The sequence below is a fragment of the Chelmon rostratus genome, chromosome 21 (assembly GCF_017976325.1).
Source record: "Chelmon rostratus isolate fCheRos1 chromosome 21, fCheRos1.pri, whole genome shotgun sequence".
In the NCBI taxonomy this organism is placed as follows: domain Eukaryota; kingdom Metazoa; phylum Chordata; class Actinopteri; order Chaetodontiformes; family Chaetodontidae; genus Chelmon; species Chelmon rostratus.
Genome location: NC_055678.1, coordinates 17,521,188 through 17,548,860, shown reverse-complemented (window position 1 = coordinate 17,548,860; position 27,673 = coordinate 17,521,188). Strand labels below are relative to the sequence as shown.

Genomic DNA, 27,673 nt, shown 5'->3' with positions numbered 1-27,673 from the left:
TTAGATGTTACTCCATGAACTTGTAAGTGTTACAGCCCTATTCCTTCTTGTGTCTCTTACTACATGGCATAATTGATGGAGAGCTACTGACTTGATCACAAGTCTGAAGATCAAACTGTCAGACTGCATGTTTCTTCTTCTTCTTAACATTATTGTTATTATTTTTTTCTATTATTCTTATTATTATCATCATCACTATTATTCTTCCAACCAAACTGGTCGAGGCAGGCCCACCCAGAGTCTGGTTCTGCTTCTGCTTCAGGTTTCTGTCTGTAGAAAGGGAGCTTTTCCTTGCTACTGTCGCCACATGCTTGCTCGTGGTGGGAATTATTGGGTCTAGACCACACTTGTATGTTATTGATTGATTGTTATAATGTATTATATTATATTGTATGATTTTCAGTGTTAAAATTAAATGTGAATGTTCTGTTGTGGTGGTGCAATATTTACCAGGAGGGATGGCAGGGGATGTCATCCTGTATGATGGAAAAGCTTCAGAACAATGACAATTCAACCTGCTGGCTTAGAATAAGGGCTGCCGGATTTACAGATTTACCAGTACTGGGTAAAGTCAGTGTAATTCAGTTGTTTTGGTGTCATTCAACAACACAAAGATGCTTCATGACAGCACAACAGGATTCCTGTTACTACCACCCTTGTGTTTATTTTGTGATCTTAAAACATAATCGGTCTTTTCCCATCCTGAAATTTATTAAAATGTGATTTGATGTCATGTAAAAAGTCCTTCCATGCCGGACATAATCTTTTACTGAATGAAGGAACTGAAGGTCACATTTTACAAACAGACTACATTTGAACTGTCAGAATCACTGAGCTAATATTTGCATTTCATGCTCATGCACTTCTGCTGTGTTACTCCCAAACACTCATCTCGTGTGTTTCTCTTTGTTCTCCTAAAAAACACCAGAAAAAGACAGAAAACTACATTCTTTGAGAAATGTAAATGGTAATGTTAGATTACTTATGAATGTAGATGGTAAACACCTTCCATATTCCCCTTCTAACACAACAGTTCATACTTCATAAGACATCATTTGGATTGACAGGTGTAAAGGACTTTTCACTTGTTTTCTTTCTGGAGCAAATCATGTGTACTGTCACTGTAGACATGCAGTAACTAGTCAGGTCCAACAGCAAACTAAAAAGCGTCTCCGCATCTCTGTGGTGACCCTGATGTTTTCCTCCATCACCATGGAGGACTTCTGGCAGTGCAGGATTTACATCCTTCTCTGCATTTCATTGGTTCAAGCTGACTTCAAGGACAGTCAGAGGGGGAGATCGATGCTGACTGACAGGTTTGGTGCTAAGGGGAGTGGTCTCTGTGTGTGGGGAGCTACAGAGTGAGTGCTGGACTGTGGATTGTGCAGGCAGTTGGGTGTGCGTCCTGGATTTTAACATTGTAGACAAAACCCAGCTGAAGCTCTACCATACACTTCTTTCCCTTATAAAACTCAGAAACATTTGCACTGTGAGGAGAAATTGTGTCCTCTGACACTCAAAAAACAAGAACAAAACAAAACAAAACAAAACAATATCTTTTAACTTGAGAGTAGCATTCCTCATGTCCATGCCCACCACGCTTAACCAGGGGGGTTAAAAAGCAGTTCCCACCAGGAAACTCTGGGCAAGGACAAGAGCTACAGGGCCTCAGCTCCTCCACACATTGGAGAGACAGCCTGAGTCAAACATGTCCAGGCTGGTACGACGACAGTGTGTGCAATTAGGCGCATATGCTGCAGGAAACAGCAGGATTGGAAAAGCTGTTTTGTGGGCAGCTGATGCTCCAGGTAGCCTTTGTATCTGGCAGGGTTTGCAATGTGCCTCGCACCGGGGTGCACATATGTCTGGTGGCTGGATTGCGAGATCACACTTTACTCATTTTGTCTTGAATGGGGCCAGGTGAGGTCATCAAATAACTCAGTACCTTCCTGCAGAGTCATGCTGGTCAAAATGCTGGAATGCGCTGCAGAGATCACTTGTCCCATCTGGCCTTGGTTGATGCTAACCTAGGGCTTGCTGGGGTTCATGCACATAGGAGGAAACCACTCTATCACAGGAGCTACTGTTATGGAGAAAAAGATACTGTAAGTATGAGCATCTGACTTGCAAATAAAGTGACCTACTGTTGGTTGTCATATAAAAGCTGGATAGTGACATAAAGTGGTGATGATGATCATTCTTTTAGCTTGCTTTCATAATCATTTTGAACATGATATAGTGGCGGTCTTTTCCTGCAACATTTGAAATAAACTCTCTAAATGAAATAATTATTAATTAAACACAGTATACAGTCAGGAGAGCCGGCTCTGTCCTGGGCTGCCCTCTGGGCACCATTGAGGATGTAGGTGAGAGGAGGATGTTGATGTTGGCCAAGCTGACATTAATCATTGACGACCCCTCCCACCCCCTGGATGACACTGTGGGGGCCGTCAGCCGCTCCTTCAGCAACACACAGCTGCATCCACTCTGCAAGAAGGAACGCTGCTGCAGGTCCTTCACTTCAACAGCTCTCAGGTTATTCAGCTCAGGCTTTGTATGATGCAGCACAGCGTCCACACACACACAGTTTTTTACACTACTGTTGTGTAACATCCCACTGCCACACACATGCAATACCTTGTGCAATATTACATTCTTTTACTCTCATTAAGTACTGCGCCTGTGCATGTATTTTTATTTCTACTGTGACACATATATATTGATCTACTGTGCAATAGAGCAAACACTGTACTTAACTTATCCATACCCACCATGTGCAATTCTTCACATCGATGTGCAATTGTCAAATTTCCATGTGCAATTTTTTTTTAAAAAACCTCTTGCAATTTTCAATATTTTTCATAGTCTTCCATATAAAAAGCACATATGTACTGTAGTATACATGTAGTCAACTTCTTCTCATTGTTTAAGTCATTTTATTTCAAATTTATATTTGACATGTAGGGTTAGACTACATGGCCTACCTGTGAGAAAGGTTAAACAGTGGAAACTAAGACAACATCAAAGAAAGTTTTCTTACTGTCAGGAAATTGTCAATATTCCAGATAATATCTTCAGCACTTCTGCTTCCACAATGTAAAGCGAACAGAACGTTTTGGTGAAGAACAACCGGCTGCATCTGCTTCTTTTTGGGTTTCTGTGCATCATGACGTGGTGGAATGGCTTTTATAAAGTTTATTTTAATCCCATACGAATTTATATTTGACATCTTTCATTTTGTCTTTGTAAACTGCATCAAAGTGCTCTGCTTCTGCCACTGTTAGCTGGTTTTTCCAGTCTCCGACAACTCCTGAAACACAACATGCAAGACATGGTGTCTCCATTCAAAATTATAGTTTCCTCACTAGAAACACAGTTTGTAATTTGCTACATTGCATAAAGTGTGTGCATAGTAGTATTGAACATGTGGTCAGTCTCAGGCTTTATAGATCACATCCAGCAACAGTTGAACAGAAATCATGCTGTATATTTATTGAGACTCACCTTTCCTGAGAAATTCAGACTTTGTCTGGTCCATGAATTCACGAGGAGCTCCAGAGTAGTTGGACATGTTGTTCAGCTTCATGTTCTTGAACAAACAACGTTCTGCGATCTTCTCCATCACCTCAGCATCCAGACGTTTCTCCAAGAACTGAGCGATTCTGGCCACAGAGTCCTTCAGGTCCTGCACCACAGAGAAACACACACCATCTTATATTCCTGCAGTGATTCTCACAGTATGACTGAGGGCAGAGTCGTTTGGCAGTTTGGAGGATTATTGCTAAATCTCACCATTATCAGCTCTTCGTAGGAGATGTACATTATGTGCTCTTTATCCTCAGCATTCAGCCAGCTCTTCACATGATCAAACCATGAGCCAAACATAACTAGAAGGGAAACAAAGTATTAGATTATCTTTACCATCGCCCACATTTAATCTGTTACCAGGCAAAAGACCATGAACTACAGTTCAGTTAAGGGTTCCTCTCTCTTACTGTGACGTGTGCTGTATTATAAATAAACACTGTACAACAACCTTTCCCATCAAGAAACTTGTGGAGGAATTCACTCTGTGGGCCCGGGTTCACCAGGTAGGATGCCATCCCATAATAGTGAAAGGAAGATGTAAACACATCTTTGGGGTTCCTCATGACATTGATGACCTGCAGTGATGATAAGACATCCATTAATTAATCACTCATGGAGCTTTGAACACTTTCAGCCTCCAAACATGGTGTGTGTGATTCATGACATTTCAATCTGCTCTACTTTAATTTTCCCTCATCTCTGTGTCTGACTGTACGACGTGTTAATGAAAGATAAGGCCATTTATATACGTAGAAGCCACGTTGTCTTCTTATAGCATGACAATGACAACGAGATTTTTTTCACAGGACTGTGCATATCTTGTTCTGTATGGGCTGACAGAAGTGGGAAGAAGCTGACAGAACTAACTAGTTGCTAGTTAACGAGCTCACTTGCTCGGTCACGAATGGGACAACAAGCACACACAGTTTATTCAAGAGATGTATTTGTACCATGGACTCCAGCTCATAACTGTCTGCAAATCATTCAGTTAAATAAAACTGGATGGTGCAACACAGTTAATAATGTATGGTAGTTTCCTCCATTTCCGACTCTTCGGCTTTCCATCCCCTCAAAGGTGCACTGTTAAGACGGCTTACTCTTGGTCAGTGTTTACCAACGTTGAACATTGACTGCCACTGATTCCATGTGAATGACACAGTTTCTAGTACAAAATGTCACTATTTTAAAGGCTGTTGCGACGGGGCCATAACTCTCAGCGCAACTACTTCTGCTGTCAGTAACAGACCACCTGCAGCATCATTATCACTAAAACAATCTCTGTGGCTGCTGCAAACACACCTTAGGCACCACCTCATTCATCCACGCAACCACCAAATACCATCAACCACCAGTAACCACTTCTACATCCCACACACCCAGGATTGCACGACTGGATTCCAGCTTTGCCAACATGTAACATCCTCTAAACTCAAACCTCAACTGTTGTATTCAACTCCCTCACATGGATTTAAACTGTCATGCTGCCACTTGCAATGCCTTAACAACCCGTGTCGCAAACAATGCGGCAAATTTACTCTTGGCTTGGCTTCAAAGAAGGATGGTGGCATCATTTTATAGTGGAAGTGTGTAGAAAACACGCGTGGGGACGGCCTCTGTTCAAGGTTAAGGATGGAGGCCCGGTGTTCCTCCAGCCAGGGAACACGGTCCCAGTTAGGAAGAGTCTCAACAGAAGCTGGATCCCCTCCACTCAAGATCAGAGGGACAATCTCCTGCATCCAAGTCGTACCTAAACAAAAGAAGAATGTATAGTTACACTCATGACTAATGCACATTTTTTGCTTTTTTATTCACCTTGTGATATAACTTTTATTTTCACCCTCCAAATAGGGGGCAACTTTAATAAATACAATAAATACCATGGAGTGTACTGCCACCCGCGAATGGCACACTTAATCAAGAGTGTACAGTAAAAGCAAACCCACATTAAAGAAAGTAAATCAACAAATTGATCAAATAAACCACGCAATGACCCTTTTTGGATGAAAATGCTCTGGCCCAGTCTCAGTCCATTCTCTGCCTTGAATATGATCAATGCCTTCTTTTTTATTCCAATTTAAAGTGACCTTGGCAAATTAACACGCTATACAATGATTTAACAACAGTTTTTATATGATTTTAACTTTCTGCAAGGTTGATATGTGTTTGAATGTGCTTACAAAGAGTGGAACTGTCTGTAATGTAGGGCGGCCTGAGTTTTCATATTCTGATGATGATGTAACTTTAGCTCCTCAGACTGCGGAAGTGAGGAGTGAGGAGTGAGCCAAAGGATTATATAACGTGCACCTATGGACCTCGTCAGAGCCACAGTGCAACTTTACAAAATGCGGACTGTCAAAGTGACGCTAGAAACGAAAACAAACGGGCCACCAAAAAGTATGTCTCCAGGGCAGACACAGGGAGAAACTGTACACAGACTCCTGTGCACGGCAGTCCTGTGAGAGGAGGGATGGATGCGTGCCTTTACAGAAAAGTGTGCTTGACTTTCTAGCTCGTGTCTTGACCTTAGTGAAATGTAAATGTAAGAAAATTAACTTTAGAGTCGTTAAGGCGCTTTGTTTGCAGGACCGTGAACGCGGCACAGCGATTAACAAACAGGAATAACATCCTTCTAAGGCGAAGACTGCGCGAGGCAGCTTCGGGTTAAAGGCGCGTGGAACACCGCCAATACTCAGCCAACAGCGACTCACCCGACTTCGGATATGTTACTATGATGATGTCGTCCGGCCGGAAAGAAAACTCCTCGTAGTATTTGAGGCTCTCCGGGGGGTGCAGGTGTGAGGGTACGTAGACCCCTTTGTACACTGTGTACAACTCTGCCTCAGTCATGGTTCAGAGTCAGGCAGCGCTGTTCCTGTGGCTGCAGGCACTGTCCTCTGCTGAGCTAACATCAATCTCTAGACTCCTTCTTACCGCCCTCTCTCTCTCTCTCTGTTATCTCTCTCTCTCTTTGTTATCTGTCTCTCTCTCTCTCTGTTATTTGTCTCACTCTCTGTCCCTCTCTCTCAAGTTCAATTTCAATTTCTATAAGCTTTAATGGCATGACTGGAGATCAACAATATTGCCAAAGCCATTACAAATATTAAGTACAACAACAAAAGTAATTGAGAAAAAACATATATATATATAACAGATAATTTACACAAAACTAGATATGTACATTAAATAGATAATTAACAATAATAACTTTAAAAATCTATAATGAAAATATATTCATATGTCACAGAACGATTTATCTGCAACACATGGATTAAATAATAACAATAACAACAACAACAACAACAACAATAATAATAATAGTAATAATAATAATAATAATAAACAGATTGTAAATATAGACAGGTGTGTCAGGTGTCTCTCAGGCTGTGACAAATTATTATAGCTACTGCTAAGCTGCTGTCTCTGTTCTCTCCAAGGATGTGTTGTATTTTAATTTGATCAGGCAGAGAATCAAAGTCAGTGACTGGAACTTTCATTTTTGATAGGAACTCTGCTTTCGTGTGTTCAGCAGGAAGTGTGTCTCTGTCTCCACTTGTCTGTGTGGACTGAGCTATCACAACCTGTCCTCTCTGGGCAGCCAGGTCTGTCTGTGTCTGCCAGTCTCTATGGCGAAGCTGTGGTCACTGAGTCTGTACATGGTCAGAGTCTTCCTCAGTTTCTCATCAGTCTGTTTAGAGCCAAATAACATTGAAGTTTGCTTTGTGTTTTTGTGGTAGATGTCCAATAGTTAATGTAGTGTTGTTTTTGTTGTTCTATGATTTGTTGGGTCCAGATTGTGTGAGGGCTGTCCTGAGAGGAGCTGAGCCTCAGGATGAGCTGGCTGAGGGGGCTCTTCTCCATGTTCTCCTCTTGGCATTGCAGAGCTTTGTAGTGGTAGGAGTTGGGGTCACTTGTTTTAAGGTGTGTATAAAATTTGATGGCTCTTTTTTGAATGCTGATTAGGAGGGGGAATTGGCCCAGCTCGGCTCCTCATCCATTGTTGGGGGTGTTCCTGTGCACTCTGAGGATGCTCTTGCAAATCTCTGTGTGCAGGGTTTCGATGGGGTGTTTGTCCCATTTTTCAAAATCTTGCTTTGCAAGAGGACCCCACACCTCACTTCCATACAGAATAATTGGTTCAATTATAGATTTGAATATTTTGAGCCAGAATCTAATGTGTTGACTTTAGAAGATTTCTTTATTGCATAGAAAGCCTTTCTTCCCTTCTCTCTGAGATCATCAACAGCCAGGTTCAAGTTTCCTGTGGATGTGATGTGTAGTCCTAAGTATGTGTAGTCATGTGTGTGTTCCACCTCCTGAGTGCCAAGGAAAAACCTGGTTTGGTTTCCCTGACCCCTGGGTCGTTTCTGAAATATCATAATCTTGGTTTTGTCCACATTAACTGTCAGGGCCCAGGTTTGACAGAAGGTTTGCAGATGATCCAGTTGCTGTTGTAGTGCTTCCTTTGATGGAGCAAGGCATTTAATCTGTGTGTCAGACAGAGTGAGACCAGGGATGTCAGATAGTTCTAGTGATTCGGCCAGTTCATCTGTATAAATGTTGAAGAGGGTGGGACTGAGACTGCAGCCCTGTATCACTCCTCTGCCCTGGGGGAAGAATTCTATTTCCATGTTGTTAACTTTAACAGCACATTTTATCTGTGTGTACATGGTACATGATGTCGTAGACCTCCCCCCCAACACCCTTCTCAATTAATTTTAGGAACAGACCATCATGCCAAATTGAGTCAAAAGCTTTTCTAAGACCTACAAAACAAGAGAAGTTTTTTTTCTTGTTTTGGTGGACGTGTTTATTAATGAGGTTGTGGGGGGTGTAGATATGGTCTGTTGTTCTTTGTTTGGGTGTGAATCCTATCTGACTCTTGCTCAGGACCTCATGCTCTCTGAGGAAGTCTTGCAGTCGGCTGTTTAAGATGCTGCAGAACAACTTCCCCAGGTTGCTGCTGACACAGATGCCTCGGTAGTTGTTTGGGCCCATTTTGTTTCCACTTTTAAAGATTGGTGTGATGATTCCTTCACTCCAGGGGTCAGGGAAATGTCCAACATCCAGAATGAGGTTAAATAATTTTAGTATGGCAATGTTAAATTTATGGTAATTCAGTTTTAGCATTTCATTTAAAATGCCATCAGGACCGCTGGCTTTCCTTGGCTGCAGCACCTGGATTTTAGCAAGTAGCTCTGCTTCAGTAATTTGGTAATTTAGGGGGTTCTGGTTGTCTTTAATGACTGATTCTACAATTTGTAATTTATTGAGGAGATTGTTTTGGGCCTAATTCATTCTCTCTCTCTGTCTCTGTCTCTTTGTTCTCTCTCTGTCTCTGTCTCTATCTCTGTCTCTCTCTCTCTCTCTCTCTCTCTCTGAAGATCTTTGGAGAGATTTTAACATCTCTTTACATCTTTTAACAGGACTGACGGGCAGCACACCTGGAGTCACTCCAGAGACAATCTGCTGTCATTGGCCAATCCTCTCCAAGGCTCTAGCCTCCAGACTGAGAGAAGAGATGAGTAAGGTCATCCATGTGTACCAGACCTACTGTGTGCCCGGCAGGTTAATAAGTGATAATATCACTCTAATGACTAATCGACATGTTTTGGACATCTCTGGCTCATTGGGTATTGATGCTGGTCTTATTTCCATAGACCAGGAGAAGGCTTTTGACCGGGTTGAACACCAGTATCTGTAGCAGACGCTGAGTGCTTTTGGGTTCAGCCCAGGTTTTATAGCCAAGATCCAGGTACTGTACCGTGATATTGTGAGTATACTAAAAATAAATGATGGTTTGGCTGCACCTTTTAGTGTGCAGGGGGGTCCGACAGGGATGCTCTCTCTCTCTGGCATGTTGTATTCACTCACCATTGAACCTCTGCTGCACAAACTCAGGAAGGAACTCTCAGGTGTTTGTTTTCCAGGTTGTGCTTCAGCTGTTAAAATTTGAGCCTATGCAGATGATGTCATGGTAGTCATCAATAATCAACGGGACATTGATATCTTGGATCTCCTCTGCTAAGGTGAAATCAGGAAAAAGTGAAGCTGTGTTGGTGGGAAAAAGCTGCTGGACAGTTCAGCTTTTACAGGAGGGCTGACTTGGAAAAAAGGAGGGATGAAGTACTTGAGAGTGTTTTTAGGTGAAGGATCTGTGTCCTTTGGAGAGCTAAAGGGCCATCTTAAAAGGTGGGGATGGCTCGTGCTAAGCATGTGCTACAGAGGGAGGATGCTGACAAGGACTGCTACATTTTGCCAGCAGAGGTGCTGCTTTCAGCCTTCAGTTTGTGCAGAGACTGCTGTTTGGACCAAAAGACTTGGTGTGGGGACCACTGGTATGGGTACTGCCGAAGCAGTGTCGTTGTCTGGGACTACATGACTCACTCTTGTTAATGGATTCAAAGAGTCAGAAGTTCTAGACTTTGGCTCAACGAGCAATTCTGCTCAGGTGGAAGGATACCTCCCCTCCCACTCATGAACAATGGTTGGAGGACATCATGTCCTGCCTTAAATTGGAGAAAATTAGATACTCACTTCAACAATCAAATAAGAAGTTCCAGAAGACATGGGGTCCCTTTCTAGAACCATTCCAAAACCTGTAATGACTTGGCCCTTGAATACAACTCAGCTTTTTACACTTTTTACTCTCTGATTACATATGGTACTACAGTTAAACTAGTAAACTGGCAGTGACAGGGGAGGGATTTATTTATTGTTATTTTATTTTATTTTTTCCTTATATATGTTATTTGTGCATGCCGTGATTGATGTACACCTCGATTCATTTTCTGTCTTTGTAACACCTATGTAGTGATGCACATTTATTATATTGACAAAACTTCAATATAAAAAGATCTTTAATTAAAAAAAAAGAAGTTCCAGACTTTGCCACCTTTCTACAGAGTAGCCATCACAGTGTGGAAAATGCTGGTGAAGGACAGAGTTGCAGAAAATGACTCTTTACACTGGTTGCTGCAGGAACCTTCAAAGAAAGTTCAAAGTTTTCTCCAAGAAAAACATCTTTCTTGGCTTTAGATACAGAAAGTCTGAAAAACACAAACGTCTCATGGACAACTCATGGTGATGTTTTGTGCTCTGTGAAAGAAAACCAGCTTATCTTCTCTGGGGAGCTGATGTGTTTTATCTACTTATTTTGAGTATTTATTTGTGTATTTGTGTTTTGAGGATGGTTGTTTTTTTGTCAATGGTTCATGAAAAAACGTAAAAGTAACTAAATCTCTCTCTCTCTCTTGCTTGCTTGCGCTTGCTTGATTCTGTAGTCCAGGAATGTGATCAGGACCTGCCTTGACTTGTGGACTGTGTGTTCTACAGTCAAGAAGAAAGCACTGATGTTTTTTTCAGTTCCATGTCATTTTTGATTCAATCAGTGGTGAGAACAGCCAGTTAAATCTGGCCTGGCTACAGTTAAAGTCACTTACACCGTCATAATGAATGTGTGCTGACTATTTCTTATTTGCCTTTAAACCAATGTCTGTCTGCTTTTCTCATTGTTTATGTTGAAGGAGGTTACAGGGGGTGTGTTTTCTGATGGAATGGTGCAACCATGAAACATGAAGGTTTGGGTTTGAACCTTTCACTCTGTGTAAACATTATCTCTAAAGAGTAGGAACATTAGTTAATTTAAACACAAGATACTTGTGCTCAAAAAGAGGATTCATTCTCAGTGAAGAACCTTGGACCCCTAATCTGCCTCTATACATGCCAAAGAGCAGTGATTCCTAACACGTCTCTGGGGGTCATCAGGTGGATACCTCCCTTCAACGGTGTTTTGCCTACTTAGTCCCACGACACCTCCAGGAGGCTAGGCGGTGAACTCTGGCGTACCAGAGTCACCCCCCTAGTGCCAGTTCACACTGCTCCTACACAATCCAAACAGCACTGCCACGTTCAATTGACCCAGGCCTGTTTAGGAGATGCTCCAGGTAGTGGCCAGTACCGATGCTACCATTTAGCTAATGCTAATGCTAACCGCTAACCCACTAACTGCTAAGAAGAACTGAGGAAGACAATACAGTACCGATGCTACCATTTAGCTAATGCTAATGCTAAATGCTAACCGCTAACTGCTAAGAAGAACAGAAGAAGACAATACAGCTAGATTCACCTAGACTGTTAAGCTAGATGCCAATGCTAACTGCTAAGATACTATCATACTACCACCGCTTTAGCTATTGTTAACTGCTACAATGCTACCACAGGCCTAGATGCCACATGTAACTGCCAAGTGCCGCACTACCATCATCTACACCTGCCTCTCACCAACTGCATCAATAAACGTGGGGTGTGGGGATGCAAACCCTGGTTCGGATAGGGGGTAGAAAGTAAAGAGGTAGAGTCAAAGATGAAAGTAGGGATTGGATACAAACCCTTGTTCGGGGTTGATATGATATGTCCGATAATGTCAGACAGTGAAGAATGACATGATTCTCACCATCATGAGTCATAATACTAACACAAAAGTGGAAAACTGCGTCTTAAGGACATAAATATCTTAAATGAGAGGTGGAACTTGCAGGTATAGAAAAAATAAAATAATAAAGAGTCAAAAAAAGAAAAAAAAACTGTTCCTCCTCAATTTTATTTGTCTCAGTCCAGCTGCCTAACACACAGCTGTTTCTAAATGACCAGAGACCAGGACCTGGTCTTTGTTCACTGGACGTGTTTGCTTTTTTTTATCTTTTGAGCCTGTGGATGGTAATGTGTGTTATATTCTGTGTGACAACCACTAGGTGGCACAGGAGACCAGGAGTACACTCGGAAAGCTGTTGACGTTTGAGAGGCATGTGTTACCGGCGCCAGACCTAGGGGAAATCTGGACCGGCAGCAAAGGTTACACAGGCAAGGGTGCACTGTGTAACCAATAAAGCAACAATCTGTAAACTGTGGATTAATAAGGGAGAGGACAAACAGTTAACGTCTTGCTCCAGCCAGTGCTCGTTTAATACGCAGCTGCATAAAACTCATTACACCTAAATTGTGTCATTTTAAAGTTAATTTTTCACATTCACACTAAAATAAGTTACACAAAGTAAATCAATGTCCAAATCTAAGTGACCATAAACCATATAAGACATAAGGTCTAAAGTAAATTATGTGTACATGAACTCAAAATAATTTAAATTATATTTCACATAAATAAGAACTGGCTCAACTAAAACATGAAACTGTACAAAAATAATATTACCCAAAACACACACTTACTTGACTCAAATACCCATACTCACACATTCTTCAACACATACAAAACAATAACACTGTCTTAACACTGCGTTGTACTGAACTGTTTGACAAAATGGCGCGACAACGACTCGTTAACGAGCGACCGGAAGAGAAACTAATTTACATATGGCGACTCTCAAATTCACTTTCGACTAACTGGCTTTAACTCATAAACAAAAAAAAAACTCAAAACACATTTTCTTATGCTACCTAAAGTTAACGTCTGTAACTTACACCTATAAAACACTGGAAAACAGAAACTTACAGAGATAATTAAGAAAGATGGCGGCCGCGGCCAGGACACAAACTGACAAAAACAACCCGTTTGTCTTCAAAATAACCCCAACACCATATCAAAAGTCTACCGAACTTGTTGTAATGCACTAACATGTCACTAGTTTAACTGTACCTGTGGATTAATAAGGGAGAGGACAAACAGTTAACGTCTTGCTCCAGCCAGTGCTCGTTTAATACGCATGAGCAGAGCACGTATCTAGAGTCTCCCTAATGGATCCACAGTGGCGTTACAGTGCCATCTACTGACATATTATGGTATTGACATAAAAGTGAAAGCTGTGAACTGAATTAGATTAGATCAAATATTATAACAAAAAATTAAAAATTAGGGGGGTGTCTGTTACATACACATGTAGCATTTTCAACCTACTACACATGCTGCACGAGAGCTGCTTATATGAGTAAGCCTTAACACCTGAGTTACTCATAGCTCTAACTTTCACCTCTCCTGTATTGTAGTCATCTGACTTTTGCATGCTGGTTATATTTGAGCCACTTGCAAATATAAATGCAACGGATACCCATTCTCATATGCAGTAAGACAAGACAACCCTGTATTGAGGGGAAATTCAGGTGTAAAGCAGAACAAAGACAGTAATAAATACAGTTAAATGAAGACACTAAATATTTCTAAGTATCTAAAATGAGCCTACCCGCTATGGTGCCAACCTGCCTGCCATTCAGGACTTTTACCCCTCCAGAGTCAGGAAACATGACTGCAGACCCATCACACCTCCATCACAGCCTGTTCATACTCATCCCTTCTGGTAGGCGCTACAGAGCACTGTATGCTCAAACCAGCAGACCCAAGAACAGATTACAGATTGACCAGCCACTGCCATTCACACGTTAAACAGTAGATAGTGTTAAACTGTCTTCTGGAGACTGAACCCCTACTGAATCACTGTCTACTACATTGGTTTTTGGTTGTCCACCAGTATTTGGGTGTTCTGTGTGTTTTTGTCAGATCCTAGGCTGCAAACAGTTTTCCTGCGAGGGACAATAAAAATACTTTGAACTTGAACTGTAGCTGATACCTTAGCTGTAGCTTAGCTGTATCTAAAACATAATAATGTTTTGAGTAAAACGATTATGTAATATCAATTACAAATCTGAAATCTGTGCAGTTTTCTATCCAAAAAAAAACAACAACTTTATGTTGTTAAAGCAAAAGAACGACATTTCAGGAACACATCCATTTGCTCTCTTGCCAAGAGCTTGAGAGTCAGCAGCCAGGTGTGTCCAAAGGTAACAAAATCGATATACCGGCACCTCCAAAGCTCAATCATTAACACATTACATTGCATACAATTTCAGCTCTGCAATTGCTATATTGCTCCCTCTAATATGACTTTTTGACAGGCAGACCTCAGAGACTGAGAACAGATACCCGCTACACATCTTCTATGGTTCTCAATACAGGAGTGCTGCGGGGTTGTTGCCTCCACAAAAACCCTGGTCAGATTCTACCAGGCCACCACAAAGAGCATCCTTACAGGAGGCATGGTTTGGCAGGAACAAAGCCATAGCTTTGAGACATTTACACCACATAGGATACTCAGGGCCTTCCTGTATAAGAAAGGTCCTGAGTATCATATAGGGCACCAGCCACCCAGAACAGTCTGTGCTCACGCCTGCCCTCAGGAAAATGAGGGACAGAACATTACAGAGCGTCAGAGCACAGACAGTTGTTACCCCCACGCGGTCAGAATAATGAACAGTAGGCACCTTACATAAGTCGCAGTGATATCTTATTTTCTCTGCTTTTTTATTTGATGTTTTTTGTTATCTATCATTCTTTATTATTACAGTTGTAAGACCTGAGAGAGTGAGGGAACATGTATTTCATAGCATTTGAATGGACGTGGTACTTTGTAAGTGTATATGACATGAAAGTTGAACTTTGGACCCAGTCTTGCATGACTCTACATTTGTTTGTGCAGGGCAAGCAAGAGAGATCAGAAGACAGGAGAGTAAATGGTGATTCAGTAGACAGCTGTCACTGCATGAGTTAGACCCACCCGCAGAGATCCTGATCATTTCTTGTTAGGAACCATGACTGAGGCAGAGTTCTACACAGTGTACAAGGGGGTCTATTTGCCCTCACGTATATACTCTCCACGGGGCCTGAAATACTTTGAGGAGTTTTCCTTCCGTTCAGATGATATCATAATTGCAACATATCCCAAGTCAGGTGAGTTTGACTGTTACTTGTTCAACATGCACACCAGTGTTAAACATGATTTGAAAAACTGGGAATGCATTTTTCACATTCTTCATAGTCTGGTTCTTTGCTGCTTTGTTGAGGGCCTTCATGTGTGCAAATGAGTGACACAAAATGGAATAAATCTCATTAAGTGATGTCACTTCTATGTCGTGTGTGACCATGTATTACTCATGTTGTAGGGACATAAATCTGTTTACACAGTCACACTGTGGGGATTCGCCTTCCTTACGGAAACAAAACGAAAAGTCCTCATAATGTAAATCATTACATTTTAAGACTTTAAGGTTAAGGTTAGGTTTATGTTAAGGTTAGGGTAAGTCTATGTCATGTCCCCAGAAGTGATGGAAACCTAATGTGTGTGTGTGTGTGTGTGCAAGGGTCGAGATATTTTGTGCTGGCTCTCTAGATCAGTGCATTTGATTTGACATCAGACAATGAACATGAGAGTAATGGGCCTAAAACCAGTATAGATTCTCACTTATCTACTGCAGCTCAAAACAAAATGTTAAACCATTTCAGACTCAGGAAGAAAATGACTGTGAATAAAACACATGCCATGTTGAAACGTAGCTATGGAAGCCCATTTCTGCCATTATGAGGAAGAAAAATCTCCTGCAAGAACAGAGAGATAGTTACTTAGTTTTTCAAAATAAATAGTGTTAAACACAATTATAACTATGAACCAGTGTGTTACTGCTCTATTGGACTAACAGATCTGGATGAGTGGTTTTCACTGCAACTGTCAGAAGGATGATCTGAGTTTCACTTGCATTCGTCTCTGGTGGCATGGTCCATACTCTTTGTATTGTGTCCTGTGTTTCACTGAACCCCCTAACACCAACCCTAATCCACGTACAATGGAGGAAATAATTATTTGATCCCTCATTGATCTTGTAAGTGTGCCCACTGACAAAGAAAAGAACAGTCTATAATTTTAATGGCAGGTTTATTTTAACAGTGAGAGACAAAATATCAAAAAGAAAATCCAGAAATCACATTAAAAAATATTTATTGATTTGCATTTCCAGTACAAGTACAGAGGTCAGACGTTTTTTGTAGTTGATGACCAGGTTTGTACACATCGCAGGAGGAATTTTGGACCAATCCTCTTTCCAGATACTCTCCAAATCCAAAAGATTTCGAGGCTGTTGCTTGGCAACTCGAAGCTTCAGATCCCTCCATAGATTTTCGATGGGATTAAGGTCTGGAGACTGGCTAGGCCACTCCATGACCTTAATGTGCTTCTTCTTGAGCCACTCCTTTGTTGCCTTGGCTCTATGTTTTGTACATAGAGCCAAGGCAACAAAGGTACATGGCCCCATCCATCTTTCCCTCGGTGGGGAGATCATTAACAAGCTCCTCCTGTGCAGATCTTGGCTGATCCCTCACCTTTCTCATGATCATTGATACCCCACGAGGTGAGACCTTGTGTAGAGCCACAGACCAAGGCAGATTAACAGTCATTTTGTGCTTCCTCCATTTTCATATAATCTCACCAATTGTTAATCACCTTGTCACCCAGTTTCTTGCCAATGGTCTTGTAGCCCATTCCTTAGACAGCTCTTTGGTCTTGCCCATGATGGAGAGGTTGGAGTCTGATTGATTGATTGATTGAGTCTGTGGACAGGTGTTGAGATTAGGAGTACTTTGTTAAAGTGAAAGGACTAATCTGTGGGAGCCAGAATCCTTTATGGTTGGTAAGGGACCAAATACCTTTTTCACTCAATGAAATGGATCAACTTAGGTATCAAAGGTTGTGATAATGTAAAGGGTGCTGCTGGACAATGTTTTATTTTCACTGTGAAAACTGATTGCACTCATAACCTCACTGTCTCTCTCCTAAAAAAACTGACTTATTACAGTACGACCAGGGCGGATATCGTGCCGTTTGTGCTTGTGATACTATGTGAATTTGGAATACTGAGTAGCATAGAGAATCTTTTTGCATTTTTAGATGGTATGTGTGTGTGAGCCTCTCAAAGGTAGCCAACTACTTAAGACAACACATGTAAATTGACACATGAAAAAGGAGAAAAAACACCTTATACATGCGCAGCATTTAGAAAACACGCCACCACTAATATAGAAACATGCTGCAAATACGCGAAATACACTGCTCAAAAAAATAAAGGGAACACTTAAACAACACAATGTAACTCGAAGTCAATCACACTTCAGTGAAATCAAACTGTCCACTTAGGAAGCAACACTGATTGACAATCAGTTTCACATGCTGTTGTGCAAATAGATTAGCCAACAGGTAGAAATTATAGGCAATTAGCAAGACACCCCCAATAAAGGAGTGGTTCTGCAGGTGGTGACCACAGACCACTCCTCAGTTCCTATGCTTTCTGGCTGATGTTTTGGTCACTTTTGAATGCTGGTGGTGCTTTCACTCTAGTGGTAGCATGAGACGGAGTCTACAACCCACACAAGTGTCTCAGGTAGTGCAGCTCATCCAGGATGGCACATCAATGCGAGCTGTGGCAAGAAGACAAGACACACAAGGAAAGAGTGGAAGGCAGGCGACTGATCTAATCGTGGTAATAGATGGGTGGTGAGAGAACATGAATGTTCTTTGTTCAGGTACGACTTGGATGCAAGAGATTGTCCCTCTGATTATGAGCGGAGGAGATCCAGCTCCTGTTGAGACTCTTCCTAACTGGCAGCGTGTTCCATGGCTGGAGGTGGATCAGTGCCGCACTTTTAAACTTGAACAGAGGCCATCGCCACGCATGTTAGCGACACACTTCTACTACAACTTGATGCCACCATCCTTCTATGAAACCAAGCCAAAGGTAAATCTGCCATAAAGTTTGTGTCATGGGTCATTAAAGCATTAAAGGAAGTATATACAGTAAGTTCTTCCAGTGGTATGGCTGAATACAACAGACACCTTGGAGGTTAGAGTTTAGAGGACTGAACATGCAAGATGTTTTTATAAGTTACACATTGTCGTCCCTTAATTGTAGCCACAAAACAAAAATTTTATAAATGGATGAATAGATTAAAGTCAGAAAAATAAAGTATTTTATAGTAGTATGCAGAGGACGAGTTGAGGAGTCGCACAGCCTGAGGAAACAAGCAGTCTGGCCTGGCTGCAGATACTTCTGTATCGCTCGGCAGATGGCAGCAGGGTGAACGGGCTGTGGCTGAGGTTTGTATTGTCTTTTAGTACCCTTTGGGCTCCAGACCTCACTGATACCACTGATGGTCTGTAAATGTAATCTTTGGATCTTTTTACTGTAAACGTAACAATCGGCGTCTTGGTTTTGTTGACGTTGAGCAGTGGGTTACTTTCTGTGCACCATCCTGCAAGATTGTTGATACCCTCCTGATATGAATTCCCATCATTCTTTGAAAATGAAAATGCTGCCCATCAATCACAATCAATCTTTTTATACATTTGTGAGATTAGAGCTAAATTTGTGTAGTTCATATATTGATAGTCTTTGGAAAGGAAGCCGTTCTCTCAGGCCTGTGTAGAGGCTGCTGCCTTCATCTCTCTGTCTGTCTCTTACTGTCTGTCTAATTCCAAACCCAATCTGACCAAAGGTCTAATCAGCCTGAGGTATTGAAAATGTACAGGACCTGTACAGGTACACAGAGATGTCAGTAAGAAAATGCACATAAATGCTATGAGAATTAAAGCAGAGCAGATTGAAATGTCATGAATCACACACATCATGTTTGGAGGCTGAAAGTGTTCAAAGCTCCATCAGTGATTAATTAATGGATGTCTTATCATCACTGCAGGTCATCAATGTCATGAGGAACCCCAAAGATGTGTTTACATCTTCCTTTCACTTTTATGGGATGGCATCCTTCCTGGTGAACCCGGGCCCACAGAGTGAATTCCTCCACAAATTTCTTGATGGGAAAGGTTGTTGTACAGTGTTTATTTATAATACAGTACACATCACAGTAAGAGAGAGGAACCCTTAACTGAACTGTAGTTCATGGTCTTTTGCCTGGTAACAGATTAAATGTGGGCGATGGTAAAGATAATGGAATACTTTGTTTCCCTTCTAGTTATGTTTGGCTCATGGTTTGATCATGTGAAGAGCTGGCTGAATGCTGAGGATAAAGAGCACATAATGTACATCTCCTACGAAGAGCTGATAATGGTGAGATTTAGCAATATTCCTCCAAACTGCCAAACGACTTTGGCCTCAGTCATGCTGTGAGAATCACGGCAGGAATATGAGATGGTGTGTGTTTCTCTGCGGTGCAGGACCTGAAGGACTCTGTGGCCAGAATCGCTCAGTTCTTGGAGAAACGTCTGGATGCTGAGGTGATGGAGAAGATCGCAGAACGTTGTTTGTTCAAGAACATGAAGCTGAACAGGATGTCCAACTACTCTACAACTCCTCGTGAATTCATGGACCAGACAAAGTCTGAATTTCTCAGGAAAGGTGAGTCTCAATAAATATACAGCATGATTTCTGTTCAACTGTTGCTGGATGTGATCTATAAAGCCTGAGACTGACCACCGGTTCAATACTACTATACACACACTTTATGCAATGTAGCAAATTACAAACTGTGTTTCTAGTGAGGAAACCATAATTTTGAATGGAGACACCATGTCTTGCATGTTGTGTTTCAGGAGATGTCGGAGACTGGAAAAACCAGCTAACAGTGGCAGAAGCAGAGCACTTTGATGCAGCTTACAAAGACAAAATGAAAGATGTCAAATATAAATTCGTATGGGATTAAAATAAACTTAATAAAAGTCATCTTGTGGAGGCAGAAGTGCTGGAGATATCTAGAATATTGACATTATTTTACAGTACATTATTCTATTAGCTTTCACTCGTTTATCTCTCTGACAGACAGCCCTAGAAACCCTTTCATGATGTTAAACTTAGATTATCCGATTTCCTCATGTGTCCGGTAAACACTGGATACTTTGACTAAAATAAGGAGTTTCTGGCCTCTGAGTAAGTGGAGTTCACCCTTTTCTGACAATACTGATCATAGATTTAGTTTGTTACGTTTGTTAATCTGTCATCCCAACAGTCTGGGTTTGGAACCTTTTTCCTATCACGGGCCATTTCAGTTTTTATAACAATCCTTTGAGGACCATATTCAGAAGTCGTAGCAGCTTTTGTTGAGTAGGAAAACGCAGTGTTTCCTCTTTCCAGTTGTGCTTGCCGCAGCTTTAATTTCACTAAGCAGAGAGCCGAGAAGCTGCTGTTCTTTTAATTGTTCAACACCAGCAAAATTTGTTCAATTTTTAAAAAAAGTGTTCTGCCAACTTGGATCTTCTTGTTCATCTAATTAGGATAATCCTGGAAGGCTAACAAAGAAATTCTGGTTTCAATGTATGTATGTATTTCTGCCTTCATCAAATATTCTTGTTGAATAAACATACAATTCTTACTCCAGTGAGGTTAAAATGTACCTATATAAATAAATAAAGGAAAATGTCTGTTGCTGTAATTATATTTGAAAAATGCTCAATAAATAGATACTGAATAAAACAAAGCACAACTAAATGTTATCTGAAATCTTATTTATTTTTTTGAACAGTGCCTCAAGTACATTTCAGAATGTCACAGGCAGCAGAGACATTAAAATTGTCCAGAACCAAAAAAGAAAACGAGAGAGAGAGAGACTCCTCTGACTAAAATTGACATTTCTAATAGTGATTTATCCACTTAACCTTCACGTTGTACAACCAGGTCAAAATGACCCGTTCTGTTTTGACTGTTCCCTCCTTCCTCCCTTCTTTCTTTTCTCCCTCTCTCCTTCCTTCTTTCCTCCCCTCCTTCCCTCTTCCCTTTCTCCCTCCCTTCTTTCCTTTCTTCCTTCTTCCTTCCTGTACTTCCTGCTTCTTCGTTCCTTGACGGAAGGACAACAACAGGGTTAAGAAACAGTTCATTTTCCATCACCTACGCATCCTGATGCCAGTTGAAACAGAGGTGAAGTTCTTTTTTTCTGTTTTAAACGACTCAAATACAGTGCACTTCATCAGGTTGAAGAACACAAGTTAAAGTCATGTCTGGCTTCCCCATTAACAGTCACAGCAAAAGCTTTGTTTTCAGAGATCCGATGCGATGTGAGCATCGATAGCCACCAAGCTCAAAAAAGATGGCCTGAATTGCTTCAAAGGTATACCTCATCTGCTTTGGATAATCAATGTTGAGGGCCGAAGAGGTATGGCCAAGGCAGTTTATTTGTTTGTTTATTTAAAAGAATCCCCATTAGCTGAGAGGCAAGATGACAGCTAGTCTTCCTGGGGTCCACAAGGAAGGCAGTAGAGAGGTCTGGAATGTTATGTGGCATGATGTCACCTTTCCAACACAACAGACATATCAGCATCAACGTCATCAACTGCAATCCTCACCATAAAATTATCTGGACTGCACTGAGGTGTATATTTCCATTTTGGATGAACTCATCCTTTAAAACATCTCATAGGAATTAGGAATTAGTTTTACTTGCATTACTTTTTTTTGTACTTACCAAGCACTTCAGGGAAACCTTTGTTGCATCTTCTTGGAGGTACAGTGGTATGAAAAAGTATCTGAACCTTTTGGAATTTCTCACATTTCTGCATAAAATCACCATCAAATGTGATCTGATCTTTGTCAGAATCACACAGATGAAAAAACAGTGTCTGCTTTAACTAAAACCACCCAAACATTTATAGGTTATCATATTTTAATGAGGATAGCATGCAAACAATGACAGAAGGGGGAGAAATAAGTAACTGAACCTTCTGCCTAAGGAGACTTAAAGAGCAATTGAAACCAATTTTTACCAAACAATTTAAGTCAGGTGTGTGCCCAATCACTGATGAGTGGCTTAAAGCTGCCCTGCCCACTATAAAACACACACCTGGTAAGAATTGTCTTGATGAGAAGCATTGTCTGATGTGCACCATGGCTCGCTCAAAAGAGCTGTGTGAAGACCTGCGATCAAGAATTGTTGATTTGTATAAAGCTGGGAAAGGATAGAAAACCATCTCTAAAAGTCTGGATGTTCATCAATCGACAGTCAGAGAAGTTGTCTACAAATGGAGAGAGTTTGGCACTGTTGCTTCTCTCACAAGGAGTGGCCGTCCACCAAAGATGATGCCAAGAGTTCAGTGTAGAATACTCAGAGAGGTAAAAAAGAACCCTAGAATGTCTGCTAAAGACTTACAGAAATCATTGGGACAGTCCAATATCTCTGTGCACACATCAACTATATGTAAAACAATGGCCAAGAATGGTGTTCATGGGAGGACTCCACGGAGGAAGTCACTTAAAAAAAACATTGTTGCTCGTTCAATGTTTGCAAAAAGGCACTTGGACACTCCACAGAAGTTTTGGCAAAATATTTTGTGGACTGATGAAACCAAAGTTGAATCGTTTGGGAGGAACACACGTCATGTGTGGAGGAAAAATGGAACAGCTCACCAACATCAACACCTCATCCACACCATGAAGCATGGTGGAGGGTGCATCATGGTTTGGGGCTGTTTTTCTGCCTCAGGGCCTGGACAACTTGCAATCATTAATGGAAAAATGAATTCAACGGTTTATCAGGATGTTTTGCAGGAAAACCTGAGGCTGGCTGTCAGACAGTTGAAGCTAAAAAGAGGATGGATGCTGCAACAAGACAATGATTCAAAACACAGAAGTAAATCAACTTCAGAATGGTTTCAGAAGAACAAAATACACGTTCTGGAGTGGCCAAGTCAAAGTCCAAAGTTCATGGCAGACATCCCAGGAATCTGACTGAACTACAGCAGTTTTGTAAAGAAGAATGGGCCAAGATTAGTCCTGATCGATGTGCCAGACTGAACTGCAGCTACAGGAAGTGTCTGGTTGAAGTTATTGCTGCCAAAATATTAAATGTGATGGTTCAGCTACTTATTCCTCCCCCTTCTGTCATTGTTTGCATGCTATCCTCATTAAAATATGATAACCTATAAATGTTTGGGTGGTTTTAGTTAAAGCAGACACTGTTTTTTCATCTGTGCGATTTTGACAAAGATCAGATCACATTTGATGGTGATTTTATGCAGAAATGTGAGAAATTCCAAAAGGTTCAGATACTTTTTCATACCACTGTAAATGTACAGGCCTCTCAGTGCTGCTGTCTTTCGGTGGGACATAATGTCGGATGTCTGAAGAGTATTCAGTGGAAAACAAGCGTTTCAATAAGCATAGTAACGTAGTGTACTTACACACGATCAGAACTTTTTTATAGTGATGAAGATAAAGCACAGGTCAGACCCAGCAACATTTAAAACTTAAAAAGACACCAACACTGCAACCATGTTAACAATTTTACTTTTACTTTTTACTTTTACAAATTAAATTTCTGTTAAATCAAATACCACCAAACAACAACATAAAGCAATGACTACTGATATTCATTTTTACTGACACATGTCTAGTAAATATAAGCCAAACCCATATAAGCCAAACTCAAATTCAATATGTCCAATACAACCAAACAACCAAACAAGGAAGCGCAGCACTCAGAAAACACCCACGCAGACATGGAGAGAACAAGAGTGTGAACCCCTGAGCCGCCATGAGGCCCTAAGAGTGAAGGTAAATCAACCTCAAAACATCTGGAACAACCAACAGATCAGTGTTTCTGAATCTGTGGACACTGACATATATGCAGGTTCACAGTTTTTAAAATTGGCCCACCTCCATTTACATGACTAGAGATGGACAAAATATTGGGGAAAAAAAACCTTCACAATTAGCTGCAGAGAGAAATATGACATAAAGTCCCCCCGTGTGCCTTCAGCAGACTTCTCTCCAAATGAACAGTGCTGTCAGACCAGGAGTCTGAGTCCCCCTGGTCCATATCTTTGTATGAGGGGTCCACATCTGAATGGCCCAAGTCCCACTCTTCCAAGCACTCCAGTGTCACCATAACTGGTGTTTTCCTGGTTGGATGCCACAGCGTCCTCTTAACGGCCAAGGCTACCTGGGAACAGAAAACTGCCAGTGCTTCTGTGTCGCTCTGTGGGACTCTGGACTTTCTCTCTCTGCTGGCTGCTGTTGTGTGCGTTGCTCCCTCTGGGGTCCGTTTCACAAAGCAGGTTCAACAAACTCTGAGTGTAACCCTGAACTCTGAGTTGATCTACTCTGAGATAGGAAACTCTGAGTTTTCGATTCCACAATAGCAGATTTGAGTTAGTTTGATTAACTCAGAGTAGGTTCACCTCGAGTTAAGCGCGTGCGCCGCAACTTTAAAAAGACAGCATCAATGGAACCCCGATTTGAGGAGTCACCATGGCAACGGGGAAGCGGAAGGCTGCGTACTTCACGCCACTGGAAATCAGACATTTTAATGCGCTCATACAGCGAATATGAACACGTTTTTAGACGGAAGTCCAACACCGCTGCAGCTGCGAAGGAGAGGGAGACGGCGTGGGAGAACATTGCTGCTCGGGTCAATGCGTGAGTATAAATGTAGTCCTTTGAAATCACAATAATATTACAGGGCAAAACTGCTTGAATGGTTGCCTATTAATTTATTTCATTTAGGTGCAATCCCGCGGGGGAGAAGCGCACTTGGCAGCAGCTTAAAATGAAATATAAAAACATGGTTCAAACAGGTAAGACCTCTGCATGATCTCATGGAGGTGGCTACCTCATTTTGATCATGTTTTACCTTGTAAAGTAAATATTAAGTGGCTCCCTTTCATTGTAAAATTGGTTATATTGTGTTCATATAATGTTTTGTTTTTTGTTAACGAATGAAATAAAATTTAAAAATGAAAAAAGTGTTCTCATCTATATCATGTTATGTTAAATAATTAAGCCTATATTTAAACTAACACAGACTTTTACTCAGCTAACAGAAAGAAGGCAGATGCACGAAGAACGGGTGGTGGCGTAAAGACGATAACTGTCTGGAAAAGCAAGAACATCGTGGTCTGATAACTATCTCCCGACGAATGTTTAATTTTCTGCGCAGTATCGCTGCACCTTCATCCACGGGATCATGATCAAAAGACGTTAACATGCCATGTTAACGAAAAAAGTCACCACCTACTGTGCCTAATGGACTTCCCACTGACTGATATTTTTAATGATTTTTTTTAATAACAGACGGCAGAACTATGCCAAAACTCGTCTGCTGACTGAATGAATGAATGAGGAAATGAATGCGGTGTGCGGTTGAAAGAGGGCGGAGACACAGAGAAACTCGAGGTTCCTTGAGTAAAACCTGGTCCCGACCAGGTTAGGTTCATAGAGTCAGTTACTGCGGTAACTGACTCGGAGTTTAACTTACCTCTGTCTGTGAAACAGGCTTGAGTTACCCCTCTTTCTCTGGTTTGACTTACCTTCCTATGTGAAACGGAAAACTCAGAGTTTCCCTCATTTCAGGGTTAACATACTCGGAGTTTTCAGTAAACCTGCTTTGTGAAACGGACCTCTGTTCTCTTTGTACTCCTGACCTCTTGTGGCTGAAATGAGTCTAACATTGTGTCACATGCAAATAGTTTTGTGCACCATGGGAGAATTAATCGTCTGTCACTATATTAACACTTGCAGTGGAGGAAGACCAGTTGGAAAGGAATAGTGAATAGTGAAAGGAATGTTTGCACAATGTTGAGCTTTTCAAAGAATGGAAAAAAAGAAAATAAAGATTTGAAAACATGTTATTGTTTTTTAGATAAATCTCTGTTTTTTATAACTCCTGTTGAGGGTGTTTACGTGACTGGTTCAGATGGATGACAGTGGAGAGAAAAACAAAATGTGCATGTGGATGTGAAGGCTGTGGTGGAGAGGTGACATCCCCAGCAGACTGACCTGTTTGAACTGTTTGCTGTGCTGGTGAACTCCTTCTGCTGACTCAGTAACAGAAGAAAAAGGTTTAAGAGGGTCTCACCCTCCCTGACCCCGACCCTTTGACAATGTTCCATCAAATATTTGTTTCCTGCTGTTCAGACAGCAGATTCATTATTTAACACTGACCTGTAGTTTCTGACAATTACTTTCAACTTCTCATCAGTTAATTTACTGAGATTTCACAAATATATTAGAAATTGTTAATAAAGATGAATAAGCAAAATGAAGAATGACATACACGATTGAAAAATTATTTGGATAGACATTTCACGAGACCGTCTTATAGCCCTTTCATGCTTTTATTGTCATTTTTAAAAAAATATTTCTTAAGTTAGTTATTTAAAGAAATCATAGAGATTAAAAGTGCTGTTTTGTACTCATTTCATAACATAGACTATATATATATATATATATATATATATATATAGCCACAAAGAACTAAAAAAATTGCCATTAATAATATACTACCAAAAATTGCAGTGAACTTCATAGATTACATTAGAGATACACACCAAAAATGCATGTCATGAAACACCACAATTATTCAGTCATATTCAGTCCAACAAAATCAGACACCACTGAAGCTGGATATAACCCAAGCTGGACAGTATCCACACTTCCTGATGACCATGAACATGGAGGTGCCCGTGGTTCTGACAGTCAATAAATCATGAAGTAACTTTAATCACTGTGGACAGCTCCACTCTTTCATCACTATCGATCACTATCACGCCATTAATAATGACACACACTGAGAAAGTAATAATCAATGCCACCAAAATTATTTTGTAAAAATGCTAATGACATAATTTATAGGCCAAGTGCAACACAACACAAATCTGCCACCACCTACAATACAGTAAAACCATTCACCCAGCGCAATGTAGGTTAACAGTATGCATGCGGCCCGTCTATTAAAAGCCCAACAAGTTATAATGAGCTATCTAACATTTGTTTTTTATTTGTTCACCCTTATTATCGATATCAAGTCGGTTTTATTCTCATTTGTCTTATCTTACATTCATTTTTTTTATCTGTTTTTATGTCCATTCTGTCTTTTCTATGTAAAGCACTCACTTGGTGCATGTGATTTCTTTCCTGTGAAGCACTTTGAGCTGCAATTCCTGGATGAAAGGTGCTATATAAATAATGTTTATTATTGTTGGTGTTGTTGTTATAAAGCAGTACAGTGATGACTGAAGCCTCGAGACAAAATTGAAAAAACCCATCACAAGCCTGTGTGGAAACATGTCGTTTGATAGATGTGGGCATTTGACAGGCAGAGAGGCTCTAATGCAGGGGTGTCCAAACTACGGCCTGCGGGCCAACTGCAGCCCCCAGTCCATTTTTAATTGGCCTGCAAGAAATTTTATAGATAGAATAGAATATGTCCCGCTCTTGAAACTTTTGCCTGGGTGTAATGCACTTCTTAGTTTTAACATCAGGGGGAGCTACTGTTGAACAAGGCAGCTGCCCCACCTAAAAGGACAATCACAGAACAAAT

The 27,673-nt window shown here is 41.0% G+C and overlaps 2 protein-coding genes across 3 annotated transcripts; one reads left to right on the top strand and one right to left on the bottom strand.

Annotated features, from left to right (window-relative positions):
• Positions 1 to 2,994: 2,994 nt before the first annotated feature.
• On the bottom strand, positions 2,995 to 6,496 carry LOC121624535 (sulfotransferase 2B1-like). The gene is made up of 6 exons (XM_041962280.1): positions 6,297 to 6,496; positions 5,124 to 5,335; positions 4,037 to 4,163; positions 3,793 to 3,887; positions 3,505 to 3,685; positions 2,995 to 3,310 (listed from the first exon to the last, which is right to left on the bottom strand). Exons 1-6 carry the CDS (start codon positions 6,433 to 6,435, stop codon positions 3,201 to 3,203), a joined length of 864 nt encoding a protein of 287 aa, XP_041818214.1. The 5' UTR covers positions 6,436 to 6,496; the 3' UTR covers positions 2,995 to 3,200.
• On the top strand, positions 5,858 to 20,833 carry LOC121624536 (sulfotransferase 2B1-like). Of its 2 annotated transcripts, XM_041962281.1 has the most exons (7): positions 5,858 to 6,389; positions 9,012 to 9,340; positions 17,939 to 18,150; positions 19,109 to 19,235; positions 19,385 to 19,479; positions 19,587 to 19,767; positions 19,962 to 20,833. In XM_041962281.1, exons 3-7 carry the CDS (start codon positions 17,950 to 17,952, stop codon positions 20,069 to 20,071), a joined length of 714 nt encoding a protein of 237 aa, XP_041818215.1. In that variant the 5' UTR covers positions 5,858 to 6,389; positions 9,012 to 9,340; positions 17,939 to 17,949; the 3' UTR covers positions 20,072 to 20,833. The 2 variants fall into 2 exon arrangements, with proteins under 2 accessions (XP_041818215.1, XP_041818217.1); XM_041962283.1 differs by lacking the exons at positions 5,858 to 6,389; positions 9,012 to 9,340 and adding an exon at positions 14,791 to 15,319.
• The last annotated feature ends 6,840 nt before the right edge of the window (positions 20,834 to 27,673 follow it).

What these genes read in the sequence shown, in the direction of transcription:
- LOC121624536 (XM_041962283.1), top strand. Translation starts at nt 15,181, where the DNA reads ATGACTGAGGCAGAGTTCTACACAGTGTACAAGGGGGTCTATTTGCCC. An exon ending in TGCAACATATCCCAAGTCAG is followed by an intron (nt 15,320 to 17,938) that starts GTGAGTTTGACT and finishes TTCTTTGTTCAG; the next exon opens with GTACGACTTGGATGCAAGAG. An exon ending in GTCTGAATTTCTCAGGAAAG is followed by an intron (nt 19,768 to 19,961) that starts GTGAGTCTCAAT and finishes GTTGTGTTTCAG; the next exon opens with GAGATGTCGGAGACTGGAAA.
- LOC121624535 (XM_041962280.1), bottom strand. Translation starts at nt 6,435, where the DNA reads ATGACTGAGGCAGAGTTGTACACAGTGTACAAAGGGGTCTACGTACCC. An exon ending in AGTAACATATCCGAAGTCGG is followed by an intron (nt 5,336 to 6,296) that starts GTGAGTCGCTGT and finishes TCTTTTGTTTAG; the next exon opens with GTACGACTTGGATGCAGGAG. An exon ending in TCTTTGAAGCCAAGCCAAGA is followed by an intron (nt 4,164 to 5,123) that starts GTAAATTTGCCG and finishes TCATCACTGCAG; the next exon opens with GTCATCAATGTCATGAGGAA.